Below are 26,022 nucleotides of genomic sequence, written 5' to 3'. Positions count from 1 at the left end.
CTGGGGCAACTTCATTTAAGTTCTCGGTGCCTGTTTTCCCATCCTTAAAATGCTCACACCCAAGCTAAGTTAAATTGAATGTGGAAAGAGTTTGTGAAACACTATCAAATGCTTTACTAAAATCCAGATATATTGCATCTGTGTTTCCACAGCCATTCACTTTCTTATTTTATCTTTAAAAGTTATCCAGACTGTTGCAATATACCAAAGATCTTCCAATCTAATTTCAACATGACACAAGTGAGAGTCAGAAACCGACAAAAAAAAAAAACAAACTGAAGGAGGAATGGAAGACTAAGGGTAACAATTACCAGGTTATCTAGTTACCCAGTAAATCAAGTGTCTGGACAGTAGGAATGTTTTATATATAATTGGTTTGATGCACAGATAATAGGTTAGTTGAACAGGTCTATTTTCTTATGGGGTAAATTTTCTACTACATTATCTTTAGGGGCACTCAAAGTTTATTTGATTATGGTGGTGGGGCGAGCGCCCATCCCAGCCAGGAGGGGTTAACAAGCTCCTCTGGGCACAATCAAGTCCTACCTGGAGCAAGCTGCCCCTGAAGAAGGGAGGTTCCGTAAGAGAGTAAAGCCAAATCCAGAGCGAGAGTGCCAACCCCTTAAATCTGCAGAATAGTGAATGCTGAGTAGGAAGGCTGCTGAAGATCCTCCATTGCCTAGATCCTCTGGATAAGTAGAGGAACCTCTAAATTATTTTCCTTTCTCTCAGCCCAGAACACTTAGCCTGGGCCCCTTGGACTGCAAAGGGGTTAGAGAAATCCAGCCCTAACTCAAAGAATACTGACCTATTTGCCTTGCAAAGCACACCAGGTGGACCTGGACTGCTTTGGGGTTGCAGGACTGTTATATTTTGCCCTTTTCGTTTGGCCTCCTGTTGGGGGAGTGCTGAATGAATCCTTGCTACTTGTAACTAGAAAGACACTGACTCTGTAACAACCCCTGTAGCTGAAGGAAGGTACTCGGAACAAAGGGAGGTACCCTTGCCCGGTCTCTCAAAAGGGGGCACTCTAGAGGTAAATCCTAAGACAATTAGCTTGTTTATTTCTTTAATGGGTATCAATTTAGACAGGGTTAGCTGCATTGCTACACAGGTTTTGGCTTGTTGGATAGAAAATACATTCTTCTGAGTAATGTCTTTCCTTTACAGGTCTTTGATTATGTTGCCTCCTCTGTAATTTGTCTCCCATGGGACACTATAACGCTGCATTTTCAAATTAAATAGAACGTCTTAAACTATGGAGACACCAGTCACACCTCCCTATTTAAGGTGGAGTTGAGTTTTGCATTTAAAATGCATACGAAGAATGTCTTTCAGAGAGGCCAAATTAAGCCTGAACACTGGCACAGTTACACTGTAAAGCCATTTACTATTCAAATGTGTTTAATGCTACCGAAGGCAACTTCCTTAAGTTTAATGTGGATTTCAGCTGTGCATGAAACTACAGTTACCTTAATGTTGTAGGATACAATTCACTGTTCACAAGATACACAATTTCAAAAGCCATGGTGATTCCCAGTCTTCCCAGGGTGGCTACTGTGGTTTTCAACCACGGGATATCTGTTAACAAGGTAAATTCAAAAAGAAAGGTTGATGAAATGTGTCTTACCTGTCAGCTGGAAAGCATGGGGCTCATTCCACTCTCCCTTACGTGGGTTTCACACTGGTGTAACTCAGCTGAGTTCAATGGCATTACCGCTGATTTATATTGGTGTCAGTGAGCAGAAGCAAACATCAGGGCTAGATTCACAAAGGGATTTAGGGACCTAATCCAACATTTAGGCACCACTGACTTTCACAAAGCCACTGCTCAGCCTATGCCTACACCTGGAGGTGCCTAAATTTCTGCTGGGTGGGCATGCACAAAGCTCCCTAAATCCTGATGCCGCCTCACAGGCAATGGAGCCTTCTTTCATGCCACAGCCCCAACAGGATACTCAAGCAAGGTGTTCCCCTGCCTACCTTGCCTGCAGGGCCCACTCTGGTGGGTGTGCTCAGAACATGAGAACCTACGATTTAGTGAGCAATTTCTGGCTGTTCTGGCTGTAATTGAAAACTGATCAAGGGAAATACTTTTTACACAACGCATAATTAGACTGGGGAAAACATTGCAACAGGACGTCACTGAAGCCGACATTCACAAAGAGACTGAACATTTCCATGGCTAATAAGACTATCCAGAGTTATGATTGTTAATCATCGTTAATGCTAACAACAGATTTGGAAGGGATATTGGGTTTAAGCCATTTCTAACAGGGAGCTGGATGAGACCTGAAGTGGGGCAGATGACCCCAATCTGCCTACCATGGAGTTTTGACACTTTCCCCTAAGGCATCTGGTATTGGTCACAGTCAGAGACAAGCTAATGGACGTTGGGTCTGATCCAGTCTGCCAATTCCTGTCTTCCGGTACCTATATCTTTCTCAAAACTACCCTCCAAGCCCGGTCAGGAAGAGTTACATCAGAGGGACCCTGGATCAGGTTTAAGGAAGTGTAGAACCAAAAGGGCATTGCTGCCAGGTATCCCTTTGTGCTGGCCTCTATGGGTGTTCAAGGTTTGCCTACTCATGCTTTGTTGTGTCACCCAGGCCAGTCTGAAGACTCAGAAATCAATTCCAACCCACTGACTCAACGAAGACGTGTTGCATAATGCCAGGTGTGGGAAAATGGGTGGTGAATGTCGTTGCCAAGCTCCCATGATCCTACCCAGATTGTGCAATCCTATGCTTCAGGCAGGCTGCTGGTCATTATCCAGGTGTGACGCTTCCCCCCTGCAACATTTTTCTAAATCAAATTATAATCAGAGCCGAATCCGACTGACTCCCAAATAGATCTGGGCAAAAATGTCTCTTGGCCCCATAGAAAAGTCCTCCAGAATTTAATAAAAAATGACAATTTTTTTCTATAGTTTTTTTCACCATCCTATAAATTTTATAATAGAAAATTAAATGCCTGCTATGGAATTCTATAGGATGGCTCAAAAACTCTAGAAGGGATAGCATTGTCTATGAAATTTGATAAGATTTTAGAGTAATTTCTAGAGAACCCTATCAAATGTTCAGAGGTCTCTGTAGATTTCATCCCTATTTAATGGTATAGGATCTTTTCCATTAAAGACTTCAGTATTACTATTTCATGAAAAAGAGAAATGCATCTATTTTCTTTTTGTCTTGAATTTTTTGCAAAAACAAATTTTTTTGCTGGTGGAAAAACTTATTGAATCCCCAAAATCTGTTTGTGTGCGTGCCTATGTATGTGAAAATGGTGACTTTCTCCTGGCAGCAAATTCAGAGAAATCAGACACACACAAAGGTAACATTTGAGGACAGAAAGGGGCAAAATTTCATCCTGGATCAAATTCATGAATAGAGTTGAAGCTGTTTAAATGGGAGAATGATAACTGGGACAGCTGCTGTCATAGGACAAATTTAAAGAAAATATTTTTTTCCTGTTAAACTGAATAAATGTTCCGTTGCTTTAACAGAAGGATTGTAATGACTGGAACCATGGTACTGGGATGTCTGGCTGCATGACTGCCCTGTAGATTACATGACACATTATAAACTACTCACTTTTAGGCAATAATAAAAATACCTGATGCATAATAATGCCCATCACTGACACCATACTTTCCATCCAAAGTGCTCTGCAGAGGAGGGTAAGTATCATTTCAAACCGCTTTACAAACCAAGGGATGTGACTTGCCCAAGGTCATAAAGCAAGCCAGTGAGAGATCCAGGAATAAAAGTCAGATCTCCTGATGCTCAGACCCTTGCCATTGAGCCTGGATTTATTGAAATAACTGAGCTGCTGAAACACATGGTGTTGTCTTAAAGTAACTTTTGAATAAACTTTAAAAATGAGGCTAATTGTGGTAAAACTGGACCCACTGAGGAATGTGTTTCTGTGAAGGATCTTTTATTCTGCTTCCAAACCCACCCGTTTTCATAGGCTCCATTTTACAGCTCTTCACTTGGGATATCTGCCTGCTAACTGTTGCCTTGTGGTATAATTTCTGGAGCTGACATCGCTAAGGCGAATTAGTATTCGCAACCCTGACTTCATTCTGCTGATGACATCCTTAGGGAGGGGTGATCCTTTCTAATGGTCATTCAACATCCCGTGTAGCTCCAACCTAAACTACTCTGAAGCAAAGAGCAGGGACTTCACAGTCAGGGAAGGGCTGTCTGTTCTCTGTCTGCCTTTAGTCTGCAGCACCTATGAATGCTTACCTGTTCGCTGTAACCACATAGTGGAGAGACATCAGTTTATAGAAAAGAATCCCTTGTCAGGGGTGCTGAGTCACACCCCAGAGTCACCCTGGTAGTCCTTAAAGCAGGACAAGAATTACTAAAAGGGGAAGCCAGATCCTCTACCTCTGGTCTGTCCCCTTTGAATTACCAGCTGGTGATTCCCTTTGTGAAGGGGAAACTCATGGGGGTGTCAAGCCAGGATAGCTGGCTCTGTACCGCCTGCTCCTAGCCCCTGCCCCATGCCAGGGACAGGATGGATGAAACGAGGAATGGACAGAGCACACTGCACTCTGGCAAGCCCAGGCTAATGGAATGGCCTGTTACTGATATTAGAGCCAAGAATCTGACTCAAGAGCTGCTAAGACTGACTAGCAGGAAATATATCATTTAAACAGGTTTGTTTCTTTTCTCAGACACTGATTTATTTGGAGATGGGAAGTTTCCCCAAACTACCAATTTCCTAGCTCCATATCTGTATGATAAATATCTTCCTGGCCAGGGAATGAGTGTATTTTCCCTTTCTTCATATTTTTGTTCTGTAGTTGGCATTATCATTTGCTAACCGTATCACAACACGCTTTTTACCTTGGTCCACTGCTTCAAAACCTTTGTGTGGCTTCAACCTCTTTACTCTAGGAACTTCACAGAGTAAATAGCGGATGCTCTGTAACCTGAAGACTTTAAATCATGATTTCAGGACTTCAGTAACTCAGCCGGAGGTTAGGGGTCTAGTACAGGAGTGGGTGGGTGAGGTTCTGTGGCCTGCAATGTGCAGGAGGTCAGACCTGATGATCATGATGGTCCCTCTGACTTTAAAGTCTATGAGTCTGTGAGAGAAATCACTGATCTTGGGAAGCTAAGGAAAGAGTTACCTTCTGGTAAGAATGCAGTAATTAAGCATGCCACTCCCGCCACTATGTTGCTTATGGCAAATGGAAGGCGTCGGCCAATTCGATCGATTGTCAGTAAAATCAAGAGAGCTGCAGGTAATTCCACAGCTCCGGAGATGAAAAAGTCTAGGTAGAGGTTTCCTCCTATAATTCCTAGGCGCATAACAAGCCCTTGGTAAATCAGGGCACTTGTAAACCTAAACAAAAAACATTGAGACAAACACAAATAAATGTAAGCAGCTGACTTGAATTTCAAGTTTGAGAGAATCACAATACCGAAAAAATATGACACTCAAAACCCAGTAAAATTGGGACTTACCAGGCATACATTAGAATCAACGTGTATTTTCTCATATGGGGAGTTCTAACCAGATCGAGAAATGATGGATTACTAACCTCTTCATCTGTAACTGTGATCTAAAGAAAAGCAAACATCAGAATCAGCAGACCATAGGCAGGAACACAGGCCACCACAGCTGAGCTGGTACAGCAGCTATGGCAGAGGGCTCAAAATGTAATACAGCTGCAGACTAATTTCCAGCTCCTTAATATTTTGTAATGACAACATATATGCCAGAAAAAATACAGCTTATTTTCCAGCTCCTATTGAGTTTCAGGAGAAAAAAACCCATATTTTTACTTGTAAATGTGGAAGTGGACTTAGAGGTCCCTGGGAAGCAATAAACCTGGCATCTTGCAATGCCATTTTTACAGCTGCTTTTCAGGGCAGAATTGAACTTTAAGGGTGACACAGAGAAGGAACTCGATTGTGAGTTCATTCCCCACAGCCAGCCCATGAAATTGTAATAGTTGATGGTCAGAACAAAGGGGTGGGTCTTCAGAGGGGTAAGAGATGGAGAGAGCAAACAGCAATGGCCTTGAGAGTGTTTTTGATACTACAGCTGAGTAGTAGGAGGAAAAGTAGGGAGGAGGACACTATCAAGAAGTGAGGCCAGGGTGGAAAGGCCCAGAACAGAGAAAGATTAATGTCTGCCCTCCCCAAAACATTTAAATGAAGCAGAAGGCAATGGGCCTTCAGAATGTGCTTATAGTTAAGAATGTGCACAAGCATTCTGCTGATTTAGGCCTTTTCCTTAAAAATCTACAAATTATTTAGAAATATCAATTAATCAACCCTTCCCCGAGATGAGGAGGAAAGTATCGTTTTCTCCATTTTACAAGTAGGTAAAATGAGGATGAGAAAGCACCCACGACTTAGGGCCTGGCTATACAAACAATTAGACCACGGCAAACGGGGGTGTGAATCTCTCCCATGCTAGCTGCCTGTGGTTTAACTGTCTGTGTGCACTCTGCGGGTGCATGTTAACAGTTCGCTAATGCGCTTTGAGCTACTCCCAGTTCAACGAGGACTAGATCAAAGCTCTCTCACAAACTGTTAATGAACATCAGCAGGGAGCACATGAACAGTTAGACCAGATTCATACCCCAGCTTGCTGTGATTTTTGTGTAGACAAGCCCTTAGCCAAGGTAATACAACAAATCAGCAACAGAATCAGGAGTAGAATCCAGGAGTCTTGACTGAGATTTTTAAAGCTGTTCAAGGGATTTAGTCCCACATAGTCAGTGGAAGAGGTGTGGCTAAATCCCCTGTGTTGCTTTGAAAGTCTCAGTCCCTGACACTGGGTCCCTTCTTCTAACCACTCAATAGGTATCGTTACCTCCCCACCGATGGGGCCTGGCAGAGCAAACAGCGAACCAAGCACAAAAAAGGATTGATAAAAAAAGATGTGATTGTGGAAAGAGAAAGAAGGACACCCCCCGCCCCTTTCTCCCATCTGTGCTGTGAAGTCAATGGAAATTACTTTGTGTGGTGGGGGGAAAATGGGGCCAAAGGGAATGTAGAGACAGAGACCATGCTGATTGGTGAGGAGAACAATAAACTAGGTCAAACAGCATTGCCCAGTGATCTGATTCTAGTTCAGCCAAGGCTGTATACATGAATTTTATTTTGTATTTATTCCTCATCTCATAATATATAACCTTAACTGTTCAGTGAGATAAACAGCCCTTTGAGTGGACTTTTAACACCCCCTTTAGCAAAAACAGTGTCCCAGAACATTGGAAGTGTTAATGAAACCCCAGTTTGCCCTGGGTTCTCTTCCATTCCCTTTCATCATTGCTAGGAACCCTCTTCCCATCTTTACAGCTATTTTGTTTTCTGTAACGGAGTGAGATGTTTTCTCAAAGTTGCTTCCATTCTTTACATGCCAGCTCCCATTTTTTTAATCCTACAATGTGTTTGTCAGGCACTCATTTACATTCCAGATCAGAATCTGCTGGTTGCTGACATTTGTTATGGGCACACTCATGAAGGAGATAAAGCTGCCTTCATTTTGTTTATAAGAACATGTTGGCAGTGACCAGCATGTGAACCTTGTGCAAATATGGTATTCATTTTCCCATGCAAAGATAAATCAAGCAGTCTTAACACAATGTCCTGTCTGTCTCAAGTGCCACTAACACTAGTTGGAAATAATGTTTGAGTATGATTTATGGGCTGGGGGAAAAGGACATTAAAATCATTGCAAAAAAACTCTTAACTCTTTTAAGGTCAAATCTTGGCCTCACTGAAATCAATAAGCGTTTTCCCATTGACTTCAATGCAGCCAGAATTTCACCGTTAGTACCCAAAGACATGTTATAACCTAACCCTGGGAAGAGCAATGAGATTTTGTATAAAATGATGTACTTCATCAATTCCTACCTCATTGTTTCTACAATGGTTTTAGAAATTCCAGTAAAAGTTGTGCACTTCACAAGCTTCGGCACTGATCCTGCAAACTCTATGCACTGTGACAGTCTCCAATTCAGCAGCCCATGTCTATTCAGCATAGAACCAAGCCTGCTCTTCACTACGGGGAGATAGATGCTGCTGCATCGATTTAGCAGGTCTAGTGATGACCCACTAAATCAATGGCAGAGCGCTCTCTGGTGGACCCCTGTACTCCAGTTCTCTGAGACGAGTAAGGGCAGTCAACCGGAGAGTGTCTCACATTCACACAGCGCAGTGAAGGCACCGGGGTAAGTCAACCTAAGCTACGTCGACTCCAGCTGCATTATTCACGTAGCTGGAGTAGCATAACTTACGTCGACTTACCCCCACAATGAAGATAAGCCCTAACAAGCTCTTGAAGTCAGTGGGATTTAAGCATACCCTTTAAGTGCTGTGCTGAATTATAGCCACAGCGTATAAAATTAAGAATATGTGTAAGTCTTTGCAGCATCAGGACCTTAACAACATGAGCAAAATCTTCTGTGCATGTTCAGAGTGAGATTTTCCAAGGCTTACATCTCTGCCTAATCAACATCAGTTTTCACTAGAATACTCCAAGTCATTTCTCCTCAGAGAGGATAATATCCACATCTATCCCTGCCATTTTAATGCAAGAGATCTTTTTTTAAAAAAGACAAGATTTTTTTTATAATGGGAAAATAATTTGTTCCTCTCTCCTGTCACTTAAAAATGGATGAAGTGATTTTGCACATATGTTTACAAAACATTCACCCTTGTGCAGAGACCAACTGTAAAACATTTCAGCTTGAAAAATGAAATTTGGGGGAAATTATGCACAACTGAGAACAGGAGGTTACACTGGAAACAACATTTAATAAATTATGACCAGTCTCCTACTATCACAATGCTGTAATACAAATACTGAACAAAACAATGCTCATCTGTCTTCGCATCACACTCATTACTTGAGCTAGTCGGAAAATATAGCATCAAAGCAGAAGTGTTATGCAGAGATTTATTGGTTTCAATGAATATTTAATCAGGAAGGTTTGGGGGTCTGAGGGAAGGGAGTGGAGAGTGAGCGAGGGAGAGACTCTTTTGATGGTTAGGCACTGGTCTGGGATGTGAGACACTCAGGTTCAAAGCCCTGCTCTGCATGATTCAGAGAAGAGGTTTTTCATTCCCATATCACTCTGAATCAGGCATGTGTCCCAAACTCTCTCACGCCTACTCATTCTCTGTCTCTCTCAATCAAAAGCTCAGGTTTCAACACAATTATGTTTTTGAGAAAACATTTGAAAGGCTTTTGACTTGTTCCAGTGAGGAACAAAACCAACATTTCAGAACCTTGAAAATTGCAGTGAAACAGAAGTGTCCTCCGGTCACCTCTATTCATCAACATGGTATCTGAGTGCCAATAAAGGCTCTGATTTTCTGGGCATCTAATCCTTTCAGGCTCTCTTGAAAATCTTAGCCAAAGTCCATGCATGTTATGGTGGATTCTCTCTCTCTCTCTCTCTCTCACTCACACACACACACACACACTAACGCCTTTGTAAAGCTAGAGATAATTATCAGGAAGACAATTCTGGTATGAGTAAAAATGAGAAATGTACTTGACCCTCTATTAATGCACTTCCTGAAATATCACTGTCTCCTGGGCACAGCACCAGGAATGACAGAAGTTGTATATCAAAAAGGTCCCAGGAACAGATCCAAAGTGCAGCTCAGATATTACTCAAGGTTAAGCAGTTGCAGCTGTGAACTGGGGTCATGACTGTGACTATTTCTTAAGAATGTCAGCTGAGATCTTAATAAGCGTGATCGGAAAAGATACAAGTCTCTATATTCTAGTCCAGGTTTTTAAAACACTGAAGTGTAGAAAGGAGAGATTAACCTGAGAACATGAACAGTTTTACTGACTTCTGTCTCACTCATGTATCTTTCCACTTCATTTCTCTCTTAACTGTTTCAGTTTACACATCTGTAACTGCAGAAGATGCTATTCCAATCTAGCTAGTTTACCCCACTCAATCTCTTGGGCTGAGGGTGACACTGACATCATCTTGGCCTGCATAGTGGAAATGATTTACTAATTTCTGGCCTAGCCTTTCACTGGTAATCAAAACTTCATCCATCACACTGCTTCACATATCTACAGCCATCCTGTCCTCTAATTATATTCTGTTGGCCAAGTAAATGAGTGGCCCAATATGTTGCCTATTCCCACACAAAAAAATGTCATTAATGTAAGCTTGCTCCTGTGATTAATATAATGTTCACAGAAACTCCATAACAAGAACATTATGACAATTACACAAAACTATGCACTAAAAAGCATGGAAATGACTAGTTAAGGAAAGGTATATGGATATTTCAACATATCGATCCCTGCTGATATATGTGTATCTATAAAACATATAACTAATGATATATGTATGTGTTAAAATAGTTTGTAAAGGTGTCAGGAAGGTCAGAGTTTAGCTTGTTTGTGAAATATGTCAGGTGAACTCTTACATTTCAAAATTGTCATTAACTGAATGTATGAATTATAAGGGTAACGGAATATTTACACACATTAATTTCTATGCTTTTTCGCACCTTTTTTTTTTGCAATGGAGTATGCAGTTTTTATGAGGACTATATTTATCATAGGAGCAACCATGAGTAACTGACACTGGGTGGGAGTTGTGACTAATTCAAAGAAATTTTTTCTTACAGTGTAAATAAAATCATGCAGATTTGGGCAAAGTGTCCACTTTTGTGGAGGAAGAACAATAACTTGAAGGGATAAATGCCTAGTCTTCTGTCCAAGGTGGGTGAGGAAATATCTTTTATGGGAAAAAGAAAAGGAGTACTTGTGGCACCTTAGAGACTAACAAATTTATTTGAGCATAAGCTTTCGTGAGCTCAGATAAATTTGTTAGTCTCTAAGGTGCCACAAGTACTCCTTTTCTTTTTGCAGCTACAGACTAACACAGCTGCTACTCTGAAACCTATCTTTTATTGGACTAACTTCTGTTGGTGAGAGAGACAAGATTTCGAGCTTACATAGAACTGAAGAAGAGCGCTATGAAAATCAGGGTCAATGTAGTATATTGTGGCACAGTCTCTTTCAAATTAGTCACGTGTAAGGCTGCGAGTTTGTCACAGAGGTCATGGATTCCATGACTTTCTATGATATACATGACTTCTTCAGCGGCAGGTAAGGCTGGCCTGGGGGCCGCCTGAGCAGCTCAGACAGCCCCTGGGCCAGCCACACCAGCCGGTGCTGGGGCCGTCTCGGGCCACCACCCCCCAATGCCATCAGCAGCAGGAGTTTGGGGGTGGGGGGGCTCAGGGGTGGGGGTTGGGGTGTTGGAAGGGGTGAGAGTTCTGGGCAGTGCTTACCTTGCGCGGGGCTCCTCAGAAGCAGCGACATCCTTCAGCTCCTAAGGGGAGGCGTGGCCAGTGGGCTCTGCGCTCTGCCTCCGCCTGCAGGCACCGCCCTCGCAGCTCCCATTGGCTGCAGTTCCCGGCCAATGGGAGCTGCAGAGTCAGCGCTCAGGGAGGAGGCAGCATGCAGAGCTGCATGGTTGTGGCACCACCTAGGAACTGAGGGATGTCACCGCTTCCCAGGCACCCTTTGCATTCCCTGGGGCCACCCCCACAGCACCCGCAGCATCCCCTGGGGCTGCCCACCCCCGAGCACCCGTGGCACCCCTGGGCCACCCCTCTCCCCAATATTTAGTCAAGGGTATATAGAAATATAGAATCATAGAATATCAGGGTTGGAAGGGACCTCAGGAGGTCATCTAGTCCAACCCCCTGCTCAAAGCAGGACCAACACCAACTAAATCATCCCAGCCAGGGCTTTCTCAAGCCTGACCTTAAAAAGCTCTAAGGAAGGAGATTCCACCACCTTCCTAGGTAACCCATTCCAGCGCTTCACCACCCTCCTAGTGAAAAAGTTGTTCCTAATATCCAACCTAAACCTCCCCGACTGCAACTTGAGACCATTACTCCTTGTTCTGTCAAGTCATGGACTGGTCATGGGCCATGAATTTTTGTTTACTGCCTGTGACCTGTCCATGACTTTTACTGAAAATACCCATGACTAAAATGTAGCCTTAGTCATATGTAATCACCAGAAGGCCTCCCAGGGTAATGAGTCTCTGATATGCACAAACTCAGGTCTGCATGTTCAGAGTCTGTAGGAACCATCTTGTTATGTAACTTTTAAAGATGGTTCTAGTTTAAACGTTATATCCCTGGAGTCACTCTGGGTTCCTGAGGTACAGGGGCTGCAGCATACTCACAAGGAAGATATTCTCAGCTGCCTGACCATGTTAGAAAGCACAACAGTTAGTGTTCAAGCTGCACAAAAAAAAGTCATTGACAGCAAACCTCCCCACCCAGGGAAAAGAGAGAGAGGCAGTTTTACTTCAAACCCATGAATCACAGACAAAATCTTTCCTGTAACCCATTTGGGGGTTATTGTGAAACTTTACCAGTGTTATTCAGCATGCTGCTGAGTGAATATTTCCCACAAATATTTTTTCTTTACCAGCAACAAGTTAACTATTCCTTTTAAAAAATCTTAATATGTTCAGTGGTGGATAGACTGCAGTCCTCTAGGGATTTTCTCCAGTGAAGCTAATGATTTAAAACAGATCTTCTAAGGCGAACCTGTGAGGTTCTGTAGTCTGACATTTAACTTCCAAGCCTGGCTTGTAGACTATACCTACAGAACTCTTGACTGACTGTTGCTGATAGGCTATTTGTCTACATGTCCAAAGCTAACCATTGAAACCATTCAATGAAACCACTTTTGAAACCATTCAATGCAATGAGATATAGTCCATGGCCATATGTAATGCCATAACACTATGACAATGTATACTTAACCACATCAGTCCTTTCACCTCCATCCAGGGCCACAAGAGAATTCTGATTCCATCAGGTATCCTCCCTTTTGCAAATGGTGAACTCATAGTCAATACAGATTCTGCTTCCCCTAGTTTAAATTTTGGCCATCCCTTCGCTCCTGTGGAGAAACTCTTGGGAGGAGGGCAAATCTGTGGGTTTCAGTTCAGAGCTCCTGTTAGATCCTCCCTTTGGGCAGGAGGGGTTTGGGACCCAGTGGACCAGCCAGAGGAAGCAGCAGCAGCTCCCAAAGACCCTGATGCCTCCATGTGATTTGCCAGGTCTCCTGGACCCTCATTCCCCCAAATGATGGTCCAGGAGTACTGGCAAACCACGTCCAGGTTCAGCGTGTAAGTTCATGCTGCAAAGAGCAATGCAAGCTTTCATGCAGCTATCCATATATGACGTTCTAGGAGAGGAGCATGAGCAGCAGTGTCATTGCACAGTAGTGCTGATACTACCCACTTAAAACTGTAGTATGCTTGAACAACACTCCCGTGCCTTAGTACTTTCTCTTCCCCCTACAATCGGTATGCCCTCTAACATTTGGCGCGGCCCTTAACAAGCAGAATAGGCATGGAGGGGCTATTATGCTGTGCTCACTATGTTTAATAATATAGCATTACAGTAGCAATCAAAGACTCAAATCAGGATTAGGGTATCCTTGTGCTAGGCTTTCTACAAATATGTAGAAAGACACAATCTCCATTCTGCAACATAATTTAAGGCCCCTTTGCTGCGTTGTTCCTACTCCGTTGCTCTGAACCACAAGGTCTATAATTAGGGCTGACCAAGAAAAACATCATTACAAGAAATATGACCAAAAAAAAACAAAACGAGAAACAACTTTGTTAGGGAATCTTATTAACCAGCTCCCTCCCTCCCCCTCCCCCCCACTAAGTACTTAGAACCCACTTCCTTGTTCAACCTTTATTTTTTAGGACTGAGATAAATATCAGCTCCACAATGAGACTAACGGACACATCCTCCACATGGTGTATGTCAGCAGACAGACTACTACACAATACTGTCGGAGCATAAGCCGTTATGAAAGATGATGGCCCCTAGTGATTTAAGATGTCTAGTATAGTTCTTTAAGATATGGGATGTTTAGTGTGAATTTTACATTAGTAACTGAGCACTCCCATCTCTTATGACTTCTTGGAAATCTTCTCATTTCAACCCGTGTCCTTTCAATAAACCTACTTCTTCCTTCTCAAGAGAAAAAAAAATTGAGCCAGACAATCTGTTCACAGTGTTGTACTGTAAAATTCTTCTAAACCAAACAGAAAGGCCACTGGTTAAAGATCAAACAAAACTGAAGCAAACATATGGTAAGTACCTCAGAGTAATACGGTGAGAGATATTTCCCATTGTGCTTGGCAATGGTGTGCATAATGTTTAATGCCTTTTCTCCTTTTTTGCGTGTCAGCAGCCAGCGTGGAGATTCAGGAACTGCCCTGTAAAAGCACAGAGGGAGGCAAGGATTTTGCTTAATAGTGTCTAGAAAACCATGCCAATCATCACCTGCGTTAACACCTAATGCAGTGATTCTTCAGCCTCTCAACAAGATAGAAATTCTTCCAGCTCCCCAGTCAACCTTCAGCTTGACTCTCAAAATACTTCATGCCATGGACAACCAGGAAGGTCCATGGACTACAGCTTGAGAACTAGTAGATTGTCTACGGTTTACATACAACATTCAGCCATTTATCTTTATCTTTTTTATTCAAATAGTTGTTAGGTCTTGCTCAACTTTCCTGAAAGTTTCCTAAGGCCCAGAAGCCGTAGGGAATTGGTGACAGGACATGTAACTTTTTGCCTCTACATTGGAGGTCCTAATCTAGTTCAGATCAAATGGTTGATTGATGGCCTATGTGAAAGGAGTTGTTGACCTGGCCTAGTTCTTAGCATTGCCCTGCAGTAGTAGCTGTGTCAGTCCCAGGATATTAGAGACACAAGGTGGGTGAGGTAATACCTTTTATTGAACCAACTTATCTTGGTGAGAGAAAGAAGCTTTAGAGCCACCCAGAGCTCTTCTTCAGACCTCCAGATTTCTTCAGCTTATCTCTCACCAACAGAAGTTGGTCCAGTAAAAGATATGACCCCATTCGCCTTGTCTCCAGTGCTTAATGTAAAATCAAAGAGGTGCTGGGACTCAAGCAATTATATGTTGGGGCTCAAGCAATTTTTTTACTGTCAAACTGACGTGGCAAGCGCAGAGGTACCAGGACTATGAACTGCCAAGCCTAGAGGTGCCAGAGCTCAGCCCTGGCACAAATTAAGCACTGCTTGTCTCTCTAATTCTTAGCAGACAGTTAAGCATGGGATTGGGTGATTGTAGAGTTCGGATTTAGTCCCAGCTCTGTCACTAGCTTGTTGTGAGAACTTCAGCAAATCACTTACTGCCTCAGTTTCTCCAACTGCAAAGGAGAAGAGTTACCCACCTTTGTAAAGTGCTTTGAGAGTTTTAGATGAAAACCACCGTAACTCTATAACCACAAAGTTTTAATAAAACTGACCGCCAAGGTTTGCACTAAGTGGTACCTTGCTGACAGTCTCAGAGAGGAAAAGGAGTGAATGACATGGAGAATGAATTACCTTTTTACCCAGAGATGTAGTTCCCTTCAGGTCAGGGTTGAGGCACGCAGCTGGGAAGAGAATGTTGGGTAGGTGCAGCTGATTCAGAAGTAGTGCATACTTCCCCACACTGCCCTAACTAAAGTACTTCAACCTTGACTTGGAGGACAACTCCTACAAGAAAGAAGGTAAGGGAGTTCACTCTCCATTCCTGTTCAACCCTGGGCCTCTTCCATTCCATTCAAATGAAATATTGCTTGTGGTCAAGCCAAACATACAAGTTAATTAACATCTCTGTGAGGTTCTTGTTCCCATCAAGTGTTTCCTGGCACTTTGAAAGTCCCTGACCTTCCAATAATCTCTTTGTAGAATACTGGGTGGGGAATCATAGTGCCACAGAGTCAAAGAGTAAATTAACAACAACAAAAATAACATTTAAAACTTCTAATGGGTGTTGTTCTATCAACCATTGCTCTCGCCCCTCTTTTCGCATTTGGTACATTGAACTCTGCAAGGCCAAATTCAGTCCTGGTGTACCTCCTGTGTACTTAGTTGAATTACATCAGGGAACAATTTTTGGCTCAAAATGTTTGCTTGCCTTGTGAACACCTAGGAAAGAACTGAATGAAATTCCTTGGCTACTACTGGGACAGTATTCAGTCACAAATAAATGTAATTAAACTTTCAAAAACATGTATATGAGATCCTCCAAAGAAGTTTAATTTGGAATCCAGGCCTATGAGACCTCTACAAGCCAACCAGAGAACTTTGGAGGATGGACCCAGTGGTAACAAAAGTCCACCCATGAAAATATAGGCATATTGTGAAGGACATTTTTGGTGGATTCCAGACCTGTAAAACCTATTCGGAAATGTCAGACTATGGGTCTTGTATAGTTTGACTAATCAGAAAGGCATTTTATCAGGCCACAAAGTTTTCTTTTTCACTTTATATTTTGTAAACAGGTCTTAATCTGAAATGCATCCAACAGTAATTTCTGAAAAGTTCAGGGAAACCCTCTTTTTAAGAATTCTCTGATCTAGATCTGAATACAAAGCGTGAACCTACAGAGGTCAAAATGAACACAATAACGTTACCAGTAATACAGCAGGAAAAGAAAATTGGGGAGCGTTATGGCCAGCTGAATCCCCTGCCATGTGGGAACCAGATAAGCAATTCCAGGAAGAATCATTATTCCAAGGGTGAAGAACATCTGTATCACAATTCCAACAATCCTTCGCTGATCTGAGCCAACTATTTCTGTCACTGAAGAGAAGGGAAAAACAGAAACAGAAATAAACCCTATTCAAGTTAAAAATATTACATTTGCAATGTTGGCTCACAGTTATGCAGGAGGTTCTACCTTGGATTACAACTGAAGGTGCCCTTTTTTCTAAAAATTACGTGTAAACCATGTGCCTAATAGAGAGTTATTGGGGGGGAAAGGGGGAGGAATGAGTGTCTGGGTCACTGTTGTTAGGCCAATGCACAGTTAGCGTTCCATGTCCAGAAGTTTCTGGAATTGGGTGCTGTACTTTTGGTCATACTCAGTAGGCTCCCTGTAGCTGGACTCAGACTCCACAGAGAGCAAATAGTTAGGGCAGCTGCTTTATAAAAAGACACATGACCTACATGGGTTGGGAGAAGCTCAGGAACAGGAGCAGGCTGGCTTCCCCTAACTCTGAAGCATTTTGCAGCAGGCTAGTGCTATGGCTAACTCTGCAACACTGGCAGGGAAGCACTGGCAGTGTTGGTTTCTCCCTCCCATTTCCTCTTTCTATGACTATCTTCTTTCATTTTAATTGTATACCTGGAAAGTTATTTGATGTTTAGCTGAACTGTTTTAGTTAAATTGTCTTAACCAGTATGGGTCACAATCTCTCTTCTTAGTTAAGTGTGATGCTGGAGAAAGAGTCATCTGTATTTGGCTCTTCTCGGTTTTTTATTTTTATTGTAACAGGGTTTTTAATTTATATACTTAATACTGATTGGTTGGTTAATTGGTTGACTAGCTGATTGAGTCATTCTACAGTTCAGCAGAGAAGGAGAAAGAGTCTTCGTGGGCTTCAACTGGAGATTTCTGCATGCAAGAGGTGGGAATATATTGTTGCAGTGCTTTTGACTCAGCAGGCTGTTTTGAGTTCATGAGCAAAGACTGAAGAGAACTCCAACCTCAACTTTTGGAACTCTGAGTTACTTCTCACTGTGAGTTTGTGGGGACTAACCTGTTCAGATTTAATTGGTTTGATTTTTTGTTTCTATTTATGTATAACTCTGAAAATAATATATGTGGATTATGAAGTAGCCCTGTTATGTAGTAGAAAATAAGCTATTATTATTGTGTTTCTTTATCATTATAAGAGTTTATAAAATTGGTACTTAAGAATTAAGTTAATTACTTTTGCTCTTTTTTTTAACTTGATTGTGAGGAGGTTGACCTCTGCAGATGCAGAGGAATTTGTATCACCGGTGACTGAGAGCTCCTTAACATCAAGGCTCAGAGACTCGATCTGAATACATTGAACTCCCATAATCTTGTCCCAGTAAAAACGGGTTCAGTGTAAAATCTAAGATTCTTTGGGGGCAGCCTCTTCTTGGATTGTTTCAAAGTACTGTGTCAATAATTTGAAGGGTATATCTCCAGGATATTACAGGAACCAACCTCCAAGTGTACTGAAGTCAATGTTTTGGTATAAAGTATATGTTCCCCAGAGATCGATATATGAGGCATAGTAACTTAGGCCACTGATCAGCCTTAAACGTACCTGCTGGTAAAGCAAAGGGATAAATAAATCACATTGACCAAGGCATGGTCAATACTAGAAAGTTAGGTCAGCATAACTATGTCATTCAGGGACAAATCACCACCACTAAGTGGCATAGTTAAGTCACCGAAGACATCAATGGAAGAATTTCTCCATTGACCTAGCTACCACCTCTCAGGGAGGTGGATTACTTACGCAGATAGGAGAACCTCTCCCATCTGCGTAGGTAGTGTCTACACTGATGCACTACAGAGGTGCAACTGCAGTGTAGACAAGCCCTTAGGCTGTTAAGTACCTACGTCACTTTTGAAAAGGGGACTTTGCCTTAGATCTACACTACAGAGTTAAGTCGACTTAAGTTATGTCGACGCTCATAAACCACTGTAATTACATCGCTTGTGTTTGTTCACACAAAGCTCCTTGTGTTGGCGGAGCGCATCCACAGTTGGTGCTCCAGTATCAACAGAGAAAGCAGTGCACTGTGGGTCGCTATCCCACTGTGCAACTCACCACCTTCTGCTGCCAGAAGTTCTGGGAATGGATCGCAGTGCATCATGGGGGCAGGCTCACCATCCCATGTTGCAGTTTTCTCCATCCCATCATTCCATGCGCTTCCAATTACTTTTCAACTGCCCCTGTAGACTGTGTGCCCGCTGTCTCTTCCTGATAGCATGAATCCTGCACTGCTCTCCAGTCTTGTTATGAACACAAACAGCTGATCCTACAGTATTTCATGACCTGCAAATCTGAAAATGAATCCGTGGTGCCTGTCCTGATGTGTGCCATGGAAAGAAACAATTCAAGATTGATGTTAGCATTCACAAAAGAGCTGCACACAGTGGAGCATCACTACTGGCTCTGGGAAACAAGCACTGAGTGGTGGGGTCGCATCATTATGCAGGTCTGGGATGATGAGCAGCTGCAGAACTTTCGGATGTGCAAAGCCACCTTCCCGGAACTCTGTGTGTGGAACTTGCCCCTGCCCTGTAGTGCAAGAACAATGAGAGCTGCCCACATGGTGGAAAAGCAAGTAGCAATAGCTGTGTGGAAGCTGGCAACTCCAACTGCTATTGGTCAGTTGCTAATCAGTTTGGAGTTGGGAAGTTCACCATAGGGGTTATGATTATGCAAGTGTACAGGGCCATTAATTGCCTCCTGTTCCGAAGGACTGTGACTCAATGTATGGGAAATAATGAATGGTTTTGCAGCAATGGGATTCCCTAACTGCGGTGGGGCAATAGGTGGCACGCATATCCCAGTTTTGGCCCCAGACAGATGTAACAGATTACATCAACAGAAAGGGCTACTTCCCTATGGTATTCCAGGTGCTGGTGGATCACTGGGCTTGTTTCACTGACATCATTGTGGAGTTGTCAGGGAAGGTGCACACATCTTCAGGAACACTGGTCTGTATAGAGAGCTGCTTGCAGGGACTTTCTTTCCACACCAAAAAATTCCAAGAGGGGATGTGGAAATGCCGATAGTGATCCTGCCTACCTCTTACTCCCATGGCTCATGAAGCCTTATATGAAAGCTTGACAGCAGCAAAGAGCGCTTGAACAACAGGCTCAGCAGGTGCAGAATGTCCGCTGAATGTGCATTTGGTAGATTAAAGGGTCGCTGGCACTGCCTTTTGGCAGGTTAGACCTCAATGAGGAAAATATTTGCATGGCTGTAGCAGCCTGCTGTGCTCTGCATAACATTTGTGAAGCTAAAGGGGAAAAGTTTCCCCGGGATGGAACGCTGAGGTGGATCACTTGGCGGCAGATTTTGAGCAGCCAGATATCAGGGTTATTAGAGGGGCTCTGGGAGGGCTATTTGAATCAGGGTTATGTTATGTTCCAGTGATGATCTGTCTCCACTGGTTCCTTTCACCTCTGATCATTGGTGAACAACTGTACAGTTCTCACTTACCTTCACATTCAGGTAGTCTGTCCACCAACATCCATTCTCTCAATCTCCCCACCCAAAAAGGGAAAAAGTACAGCTCTTACCAATAACATAGGCTGTCATCCAGGTTCCCTTTCCAAATACACCTTGTAGGAAGCGAAAGATCAAAAATACGTAAAAATTTGGTGCAAATGCGACAACAAGGCCACATAAGCCTACTCCAAGGCAGGAGTAGAGGTAAACATGGATTCTGCCATATCTGCCAAAAAAAAAAAGAGCAAAAATGTTGAAATATGACTAACATTTTACTTCTCAACTTAGTTTATGGTTGGAGTTTAAACCTGCTCCTAAGTCTTGTGTTGATGCTATCAGTCTTGTAAGGTTTCCCATCACTAGGCCTTATGATGGTGACTTTCTGAGTCTTTGTTGTACTGGCTCCTAGGAATTGGAACTCTCTCCTCCTGGATATTAATCTCAGCCTCTCTATCTCCACTTTTAAAGCAGTGATTGAAAACGTTTAGGCCCAGTTTTTGGAAAACAGTTTCTAATTTTGCATGGTGCACTTAAATTATAGAAATTAGAATGCGCCTATTGAAATAAATGGGACTTTTGCTATTGACTTCAACATGTGCAAGATTATTCCCTTAAACTGCCTATTTTAACTACAGTCACACCCTGTGTAGGAAATGTCTTACCCTTTACTAGAATGCCAAATGAAGCAGCTGCATAAATATTCTGTTTAGAGCTTATAATGTCTATCTTCCAGTATTTTAATTTTGTATTCATTAGTATTGAATTTTAAACATTTTATCCCAACAATATTAATGGACAAGCCAAGCCTAACTACAGGCCCAGACTAGAGTTGGTTTAAAAAAAGTCAATTTTTTAATAAAAATATTTTTGATCAAAATAAAAACTTTCATTTTTCTCAAAATTTCCTATTTTTGTTTTTTGTTTTTGGCTGAAACCCAACCAACCAACACCCCTCTCCCCGCCCCACACACTCCAGAAACCAAAAAAAATTATTTTTTAACAAAAGCAACTTTTGTATTTTTTTCAGGTTTGTTTTTGGGTGGGGGAGGGAGTTGTTGTTGTGGAGAGGACACAAAGCAAAACTAATAAGAAATTTTGACCAAAATGACTTTAAAAAAATACTAAGAAAAATAATTGGTATTTTTCGATAAGCTCTAGGTAAAACCCTTTGAACTATGTGGTAAAGAGACAATTACAGATCCAAATGTTGTGGGTAAGATGTAGTTCTATAATAATATAAATTATTTCTATTATCATTTCATCCAAGACTGTCAGGCACTTTATAAGCATCATGATTCTCTCTGATTTGATCATGAGACAACTAGTTTATAGTTGCAGCCCTGAAATGTTGTCTTCATCCAATGTTAACCTGGCTTTAAATCCCTTTATTTTGAATACGGCTAAGTGAATACTTTCAAACAATGATTTATCAGCTCACTGTCTCTCTCCTTCTTTCTGTTTGTGAATTGTCTGTGTAAAGATTAAAAAAAATTTCTTCAGCTGATTCTTTTAAAAGAATTATTCACTTAAGAATGTTTGCAAATAATCCTTGCTCTCTACCATATTTGAGAGCTTTGTTGTGTGACTTCAGTATGCAAAAGTTGTATTGTTTGCTTTTGGACACGTAGGTCACGTGGTAGGTTTGTCCCCTACTGGATGACCATAATTCTCAGTACAATGAGGTTTTTATTGTAAATACTTTTGTTTAGGAATTCAAAGTGTTTTATCTGAGAATATTCTCTGTGTGCTCTGCCTAATAAAATCACCTACTAGGATATTCATGGATAGCAAATAGAAAAGGAGCACAAAACAGCAAAGGTTAATATATTTTTCAAATCAAAGAAATATTCATCTACAGTGAAATTCACCCTTGTATTTGGGCTGGCATGAGGACTGCACACCATTTAATTCTGACTTAATTCCTTAAAATAAGGCTTCCTCCTCCTATTTTGAAGGAAAGTTGGACTTAAGTAGTGCTTAGCTCTGGCATTGGCCCTGTTTACAGGGCTGGATTTCACCCACACATTTTTGCAGTATTCAGTCAGCTCTAAAAATGTTGAAGACCAACTGTAACCATGACCTTGGTGGTCAACATATGGGTATGTGTGCCTTATGTGTGAACTCAGAGGGTTGTAGCACTGAGTTTCTTCTTCCTCTCTCAAAGGAGCTGCTTTCTTCATCAATGGCCTTATGCCCCCTCAGAAATTGCCAACCCCAAAACTCTCTGTGAACGCTTGCTTTTCATTTCTGTGTTCCTCTGTACTTCCTGAGTCCAGATGTGAACAGAAATTATGAAATACCACAAGAAGGGCTCTTTTCATGCTATTTTAAGTCCTAACAGGACCAGGAAGTACTAAAAATCTCATGAAGTTTCCAGACCAATTTTACAGACACAGGAAGTTAAGTTTACGTGGGACCTGCTTCTTGGAATTGAACTGAACCTCCAAACTTTGAATGTTTGCATACCGTGATTACAGTACAAAATGTTTCTGCCTCTATAAGGGTAGACTTGCATTAACACGCATACTTTACCTGTCTGCAGCATAGCCTAGAGTGAATGCTCCTGTCAGAAACCCCATATTGAGAACAGCTTGTGTTAGATCTAGCATCCAGGCATTGGCACACACAAGATTATACTGTGGGAACAAGCAAGAGATATAATAAGATTCCCCCACAGAGATGGAATATTTTTCCTCAAAGCAAAACATTTTAGCAATTGTCTTGCTCCAGGACAAAAAACACGCCTGAGCAAAAACCTGATCGCTAAGTGTTTGAGAAACTACTTTCAACCTTGTTTGTTTTTTACCATCTCAGTGATTAGCATCCCATCTCAAACATCCCTTTTTAATAGAAATTTACTAAGAAGATTATAATGCGGGCTGCTCCAATAACTCTTGAATTCCATAGACTTCCTGTATCCCTATCAGTCTGGTTCCAGATCTAGCACAGAGACTGTGTTGATATTGCTGGTTGATTATCTCCTCACAGTGGTAGACCAGGGTAAGATATCCATGATCACTTTATTGGACTTATTAGCAGCTCTTGACACTGTTGACACCTTTGCCTATCTTGTGGGATCTCAGTGTGTGGAGCTATGTCAGTCGAGTGTCCTCCATGGATTCTCTCTTCCCAGAGGATCTCTGAGCAAATACAGTTTCTTACTGACTGGTCTCAGATTAAACATCGTCCATCTTGTGACTTGTCATCCTTCCTATTTATTGTGTACTTGTTCAATGGCAGGCCCAGATGGCACAGAGAAATGCCCGCACTAGTGAGTCCAGATCACTGTAGTTACAGTAAACATACAGAAAATGGGTCCTCCTTACCAAAAGGCTGCTGTGTTTCAGGTTTTGTAGGCCAAATGTCCTCAACAGGGGAGACATCTGAATTGGTTTGTTGTTATACAGATTGAGCACAATAGTTTAACGTCTGGTGGCAAGGAAATGCTGCGTCTATGTTTAGCTCAGAGTAAATGCAGAGCTGTAACCAGGGAAAACACTAACATCTCCAAATGTTTTTAATTTTTTTCTTAGTGCCTCCTAGGCAAAAGTAGAGATACTTGACCTGTGAGGGTGCAGAAAACAAATTTCAAACCAATTTTTGACAGGTTGAAAATGTTTTTCTTGCTGTAACTTTCTCAGACCCTTCAATTCTTTATATTGCAGCAGCTGTTACAGGATGACAAAATGCTGCTCCTGCGTTCATCTGAAGAATTCATGGGGGAGGAGGCAGGGAGGGAAAGAGACCGGAAACAAAAATAAAAACAAATTAAAAATTCATTTGTTGTGCGGATAGTATTTTGTTGGCAATTACTTTACAGGGTCGTGGAGAACAATTATATGCCAACCTAGCTCAATAAGTCCTGCAGACCTTATTGTAGTCAGGATTTTTTGATCTCTGACTAGAATGTCCTTTTCAACAATGAGGAGTTAGGCAAAAGCAAAATTAAGAATAAACTGAGGTAATATTCTCAGCAGTTTTAGCCATTTATTAAATAGCACTCTAGAAATAGCCATAATTTCCAAGGATGAGCTGTAATAAATAATATTAATAACAATATTTTACAGATAACTGAGATACAGAACATTTGCAATGCATTTAGTATTTCAAGTTCACACTCATAATAATGTATATCAGATGAAGGTGCTCAAATACTGCAGTGATGGAGGGGGGGCATAGAAGTACTTAGATAGAATGAAGATATCTTCTATTTCACATTGGCCAAGATTTTTAAAAGTAATAGTCTAAAGATAAGCTTTTAAATCCATATTTAGGCACCTAAATAAGTCGTCCAATTTTTTTAAGTGCTGAGCACCCTATTGGTCCCAGTGATCTCACTGCTGCTGGCTCTTATTGCCTCAATGCAAACTGTTAGGTTATCAGTGCTTTTGAAAATCAGGCCACTTATTTAGGTGTCTAAAAATGGATCTAGGACCCTAACTCAGTTTTGCCAACTCTTGTGATTTTATTGCAAGTCTCACAATATTTGTATTTTCTTAAAGCTAGAGCTCCTGGAATCCTGTGATTAAGTGAGAATCTCAACTTTCTTTTTTAAAAGTGAGTTTCTACCCTTTACTGTGGTGGAGAAAAGTTTGACTACATGAAACCTACGATTCAAAATCCAGAACAACAATAAAGACCTCTACGTTTATTATTTAAAAAATCTGATCATTTTGAAGCCAAGCTCTTGACTTTTGGGAGCTCAGCTCATCCTTTTTGAATGTTGAGTGGTGTTCACTTTTAACTCCTACTTTTATAAATCTAGGCCAGTATGTATAAAATCCTTAGGTTCTTCCAGGAACAAAACTTGTTCTCATGTCTCAGAAACAATAACTGTTGTGGAATTTTCACAAACTCCAAAGCGTCGCATATTTACTCTTTGAAGAGTACTCCTACCTTCTTGTTTCTTAAACAAGTGCGACAGCAGGACAGAAAGGACAGAACTTCATGAAATATTTCCAGAACGTCCCACTTCATAGAGTTTTTTCAAGGGCATGGCCATTTCTAAAAGTGACTTTAGAAATACTTGTACATGCCTGTGACATTGTCACTGGTCAGAGATTTCAGGAGGAATGTTTAAAACAACCCACACAGGCAAACACAGCCTATTTGGTCTTTAAAACTAGCTTGTTGAGTAGAAAATACAGGGCCAGCTGATCTTCTGTAGAGAAAAACATGGAATGGAATAATGTAATGAAAAAATAGGCAAAGAGGACTAGTTGGAAGAAAAGCAAGAATGGCACCAGTAAGCCTCCTCCCTCTCTCCACCTGAGCCTATGGAAGTCACTCTACCAGTCACTGGGAAATGGATCTCTACGTGATAGAGCATAACCAGCCAGAGGGGTGAGATGGAGTCAGGGAGCAGTCACCCTCTGTGGTACACTCTTCTGGAAATATATTGGAAACAACTGCCAGAAGAATCTGGACCAATAGTCCCCAAAACTTAATGTTGTTTAATGAGAATTAAGGTTGCTCAGCACCATGTAAGTTCAAGGTCTTAAAGAGAGAGACCAAGCTAGCAAATGAACAAAGGAGCTCAATGTTGGACCGCAATAAAGAGCCCCTCACCAAGGAGACCGATGCTATGAAGGCCTATTTAGGATTTGACAACCTTGACAAGCTTTGACAACCTTAAAGCAGAAAACCCTGACAGAAGACTTCTGTCCACAAGTCCTGCAATCAAAGAAGTAAAATAGGCAGAAAAAGTAAAAGTTACTGTCTCATCAGAGCTCATAATGGATTATTATGGGCACAGAATGAAAAGGATTTAAGAATGAAATACTTTTCAAATAAACACATCATGAAAGGAAAATGTTTTTGATCTCAAATCCTTAACAGAATTTACAGGCACACTTAAGTTACAAATAAATACATTTTAAAATGAATTCATTTAAAATCACTTCCTTTAATAAATACATTTTAAAACTCAT

General features: G+C 41.6%; 1 protein-coding gene across 2 annotated transcripts in view; it reads right to left on the bottom strand.

The window, feature by feature from the left end:
• SLC22A3 (solute carrier family 22 member 3) overlaps window positions 1-26,022 on the bottom strand; it is a 46,875-nt gene that overhangs the window by 3,260 nt on the left and 17,593 nt on the right. For both annotated transcript variants that reach the window (XM_037895103.2, XM_037895104.2), the window contains exons 2-8: window positions 22,625-22,728; window positions 20,164-20,318; window positions 16,502-16,670; window positions 14,167-14,284; window positions 5,484-5,581; window positions 5,147-5,361; window positions 1,473-1,581 (exon numbers count right to left, since the gene is read on the bottom strand). In XM_037895103.2, the coding sequence (XP_037751031.1) occupies window positions 1,473-1,581; window positions 5,147-5,361; window positions 5,484-5,581; window positions 14,167-14,284; window positions 16,502-16,670; window positions 20,164-20,318; window positions 22,625-22,728 (968 nt within the window). The remainder of the gene's footprint in view (window positions 1-1,472; window positions 1,582-5,146; window positions 5,362-5,483; window positions 5,582-14,166; window positions 14,285-16,501; window positions 16,671-20,163; window positions 20,319-22,624; window positions 22,729-26,022) is intronic.

This window comes from Chelonia mydas, chromosome 3 (assembly GCF_015237465.2).
Source record: "Chelonia mydas isolate rCheMyd1 chromosome 3, rCheMyd1.pri.v2, whole genome shotgun sequence".
Classification (NCBI taxonomy): domain Eukaryota; kingdom Metazoa; phylum Chordata; order Testudines; family Cheloniidae; genus Chelonia; species Chelonia mydas.
This window is presented reverse-complemented; position numbering and strand designations above follow the sequence as displayed.